Below are 5,000 nucleotides of genomic sequence, written 5' to 3'. Positions count from 1 at the left end.
GTGCTGTGTGGCCAACAGAAAAGATTTCATCCCTGGCATTCATCCCCTGCATTAGGCTATGGATGCACACCACAAATTGCCGGATCATTATACGCATTTCAAATGGCAAATGATGAAACTCCACATCAGCTGAAAGAAAAATTAAATAAAATTATTGAAAAATATCCACAAAATTTCCTGCATGTAGAAAATGATGTTTATGGCCTTGGTGTTCCCCTCTGCAAACAACACATCTATACATAACAAATGATCCACATCACTTGGGCAGCAGACACACCCTGGGAGATAATACATTTTGTGAATGAAAACTCTCTCAAAGTTATCAGTTAAGGGATAACAACAAAATATAAATATTACTTTAAAATTAATATTACACAAAAATCCACCAACTTATTGTGCTAATGCCAACAGAACAGTTAGGTGTATCCTAGATGGATTACCACAACACTGGAGATCACAAGATAAACAAATGTGCTCATTTTGGTCATGGCTCCCTATCACTTGTTTCTTCTCCTCTGTCACAAATATCAATAAGAAGAGCCTAATCAAAACTGCCACAAACCTCCAAGATATTCTAGAGATGCATCAATAAATACTACTCTATAAATGATGGTTATCTTAAACTTGATTCTGGAGTGTAGTCTGAATTCAATGCCCTGGTCATCTGCAACCATCAACACTCTGCACAAAGATATGTCTTCAATCTCACAAATACCACTTCAGAATCAAATATTGCCCTAAATGATGTTCAAGAAACAGAGAAGAAATCATATTGAAGACAGTAACTTATATATAATCTTCAAAACCCTGATTATATAAGATGCAGTCAGCACTCAGATTCAGTTTTATCATTCAGCTTACATATTCATCCAATTGAAAGATAGAGCCTAGCACCACTCTCTAGGCAGCCAGCAACTCTCTGCAATAACAAGAAGTAACATTTTGTTATTTGGGTCATTTTAAAAATCTTCCAATTAATCAATTTTCTGTAACAAACTCTGCAGTGCTGATCACCGAGGGAAGGAATGGGAACCTGAGCACAGAAATAATGTCCTCCCTCCAGCCGCCACTCTTCCAGTCATGGCTCACGGATGGTACATTACACTCTCATTTACTGGTATAAATGCCCACTGAGTGTAATTTTACTCCAAATGCTTTGTGCACTTGAGTTATTTTCCATGATGGCATATTCCCGTCACTCAGACCTTAACCAAATTTTTACATGACAGCATATCCCCACCATATCAGCCAGAACCATTGGGTTAAGTTCTAAAGTTCAGTACATGCAAAATGCATAGCTCAGTCTTATATAAATTTCTGCAGTATATTACTGAACAGAGAGAGAGGGGGAGTGGAGGATGAATGGTTTGCATCACAGCACAGATGAAGTCAACAACCCTGTGTTCAGTTAACCCATTGCCGACGGGTGGCACGTACGCACATGCCATGGCATGGCGGGACTATCTGCCAGGGGCATGTATGTACATGCCATGATGTATGTATGGACATGCCATGAGTTATTTTTTGTTAAAATCAAGGCAAAATATTATTTTTCTGCCACTGAAAGTGTGATTAAGTCATTTTTAACACTCTCATTTTTACTATGCAAAAAAAAAAAAAAAAAAAAAAAAAAATGCAACAAACTGACGATTTCAACTCCATGATGCCGCACACTGCTTATTTTATTCAGACTATAGACTGAATAATGATCAACTATGGAGTCTATATAACAACAAAAATACCCTTCAGTCTCAATTTATCAGGAAGTTTGGCAAGTAGAGACTTTAGAAAATAATGAAAACTGAAAATACAACATATCTTCGTAGTATTACAAAGAAACGGCATGGGATGCTGGTATTTGGCTTGAGTGGTCGCGCATGCTAGGGCAACGATATAAGCCCCCGGCAGCGAAGCCCGGGCCACTATGAATACTACCCGTCGGGAAAGGGTTAAAATGTCAATCTGCAATTTTTCACTTTATCTTAAACTGCACCTACATCAACCAATATAAACTGAGACAGTAAAGGCTGGTCTTGTTTCATCGATCTTTGCTATAAAAAATTTTCTATGCACTCAAATTTAACCCTTTAGCTATATATGTCCAAATGTTTCCACAGCTTTAGAATGGCATCATGAGAGGAGTTCAAGGAAATGATAAATGCATACACATAGGTAACTAACAATGCCTGTGCTGTTTATAAATGAAAGCATGCCTATTTTGTGAGGTATATTTCCAGGTAAGGGAGGGAAGAGAATAAAAGGAAACAGCCTACCTAAACTCTCTACCAGCTTCACTCTTTCTCCCTTGGCTTGAGCTTGCTGCAGCTTAGCCAGTCTTGCAACATCTGTGTTGAGTAATGGATAGAGATCAGCAAAGGGCGGCATGAAGAAGAGGCTTTCTGAGTAGGGAACCACCACAAGGGGAATGTAGAAAATCTCCACAGTGTAATTCTGAAAGAAAATTTGTTAATAGAATATTGTACTAGTAAAGATTACACTTATATGAAGCTTTATGCAGTAAAGGCAATAGCTACATAGAATGCACCATTTAAAAACATTTGATAAATGCCACTGCTTTTGTCTTCCATTTTCACAAATTTCTAGCTAACTTATTTCATACAGCATCAACTTAAAGATTTCTTTTAAAAGCACTACCTACTTTTGTAAATATAACTTGATGACTGTATACTTGGTGTTATAAGAACACATTCGGGATCCTGAATTTCATGTGTTTTCACTGTTGAGGGATCAATGAAAAATGTTTTCTACACTTACTCCCTTTGCATGCATTGTATTATGATTAGTACTGCATGACATTAACTTAATATTACTAGGCATTTTAGTCTTCATTCTCTTCAAATTTAATCCCCTTATTTCTATAGTAAATAACAGTGAAATACTATTACTTCTTGTGATGGTTAGATCCTATAGCAAGACCATGATATACTTGATCTATAATTTCTGCATCTATTAATTAGAAAACAAACTGATAAGAAGAGCTACTGACTGACATTAGAGTACTTCTACACTGGATCCTGATATACTAAACATGAAGCTTCAAGTCTTAAAAAAATAAATAAAATTGCAAAATATGATTTACAATCAAAGTTACCACCATTACAGCAAAGGATATGAATAGACTTGAAATTAAAATATCTGGAATTTCTTTAATATTCATAACAGCATTTATAATTCAGTTAAATTTGGTCAAACTTTTACTCATACTGCAATTTTAACACCATGATACAAAGGCAAACATTGATTACTCACTCTCAAAAAGTTAAAGATGTTCCCATATCCAAGTGGATGTGGGGACATGTTCATAAAGAAACAGGCACATTAGTTCGCAGGATGAAGCAGTAGGATGGCCAATTCCTTTCCGACCCAACTCTGAACCCATTATGCTGAGATCAGCATACCAGTACTAACTCACAGCTCAGTCAAATGAGACAAGTAACCATGCACAACCCAGGTCCTTGCAATTACAAAGCCAGTGCTCTGCACTGAGCCCTGCCACCTCTGATTATTATTTCTAATTAAAGCTGATGCCTGGTGTCTAGTGTCCCATTCATACCATGTGCCATAATGGTGGTAACATTACTAACAGTGCAGTGCTACACATACAAAATAATCATTTAAATACCATATTTCCCATCCATCCTAAGATGGTTTGTTCAAGCTGATTCATCAAAACTCCTTCATCAGTCTCTCGTCCTCCATATCTGGCATACGCATGGACGTTAGGGTGGCCAGCTGTGATAACAACACAGTACTCGAAGTTTGAGGAATGGATGATGTCCTCGAGGATCTTTGCTGTTATGTCCACAACAGCAGTTCCCAGCATAAATACTGCTTTCACATCACCTTTGTTGCCACACTGTATAATTGAGTGAGGCATTGAATGCCAGAATAATATGAGATGTTTCACGAATATTATCAGATAGAACAATCACTGTTAGACCACATAGGGTACAAATTACATTACATATAAACAATCATAAATATAGACCTTACCTCAAAAGATGAAAATTCTTTAACATTCTTGGCACCAGCTTCAACTAAGCGGGCAAGACCCCCATTCCAGTGGAGACATTCTGCTGATGCGTTATCAACGAACACAACAGCATTTTTCACCTTCTTACATGCCTCCGCCCACCAAGCCTCAGATACATGCACAGCGCTTGCAAACTGCATTGTAGCAAGCTCTTGTGCTGGAAGAAAAGTTTTCTTGAAATACAAAAATATAAGATGTGTACTTGCTCCAGCTTCATGTAATTTTCAATGTGTGTAGTACTATAGGCTATACCAAGAACTCATTCATCCTCACTGTAAGAAATTGTAATGGTTACCCAAGATTAGCATAATCATAAAAATAAAAATAGGTCAGAATAATCAATGATGAGTTGGAACTGGTTTATCAATATCCATTGAGGGGTTGCCCAAATGGGGGGAGAAAGCCCCCCCAAAATAATTTTTTACATCTCTTTGTTATATTCTGCATCTTAATATACCCTTGATCATTTTCATATTTGGTTTTACGTTATACTTCAGCAAACAGTAACATGACTTTCCAGCCCACATTATAATCAAAGGAATAATGGAAGGTAAAAATGATTAGTATGGCAGCAGCACACACCCCTCTTTCCCCTGCATTCCCTATGATGAATTCAGTCATGCCTACTCTTCACAGGCCTAGTGATCAACAAATAACCAACTTCATGTAAGGTCAATATTCTCACACTTGCACTCAGCAACTTAGCTGCTGCTGCTGCTGACAGTAATGATAATCATGATAATGATAAGCATGACAGTATGAAAATGATTAATGTTACCAAGAGCGACACACAGTGATGGAGGGAAATGGACACAAACATCTTATAGAAATAAGAGTCATATATGACACATATACAACTGCTGCTGCCTCATCTTTACAGTGAAATGATGGAAATATCTACTGCATATCACAGCTCAGTCCACAATAGAGTTCTTTACCCTTCCAC

General features: G+C 37.3%; 1 protein-coding gene across 1 annotated transcript in view; it reads right to left on the bottom strand.

Annotated features, from left to right (window-relative positions):
* LOC119597686 (sec1 family domain-containing protein 2-like) overlaps window positions 1-5,000 on the bottom strand; it is a 13,236-nt gene that overhangs the window by 6,421 nt on the left and 1,815 nt on the right. The window contains exons 2-5 of the mRNA XM_037947289.1: window positions 4,015-4,211; window positions 3,644-3,877; window positions 2,274-2,451; window positions 1-129 (exon numbers count right to left, since the gene is read on the bottom strand). The exon at window positions 1-129 is cut by the window's left edge and continues 53 nt beyond it. Coding sequence (XP_037803217.1) covers window positions 1-129; window positions 2,274-2,451; window positions 3,644-3,877; window positions 4,015-4,194 — 721 coding nt within the window. The 5' untranslated portion in view covers window positions 4,195-4,211. The remainder of the gene's footprint in view (window positions 130-2,273; window positions 2,452-3,643; window positions 3,878-4,014; window positions 4,212-5,000) is intronic.

This window comes from Penaeus monodon, chromosome 39, assembly GCF_015228065.2.
Source record: "Penaeus monodon isolate SGIC_2016 chromosome 39, NSTDA_Pmon_1, whole genome shotgun sequence".
NCBI lineage: Eukaryota > Metazoa > Arthropoda > Malacostraca > Decapoda > Penaeidae > Penaeus > Penaeus monodon.
This window is presented reverse-complemented; position numbering and strand designations above follow the sequence as displayed.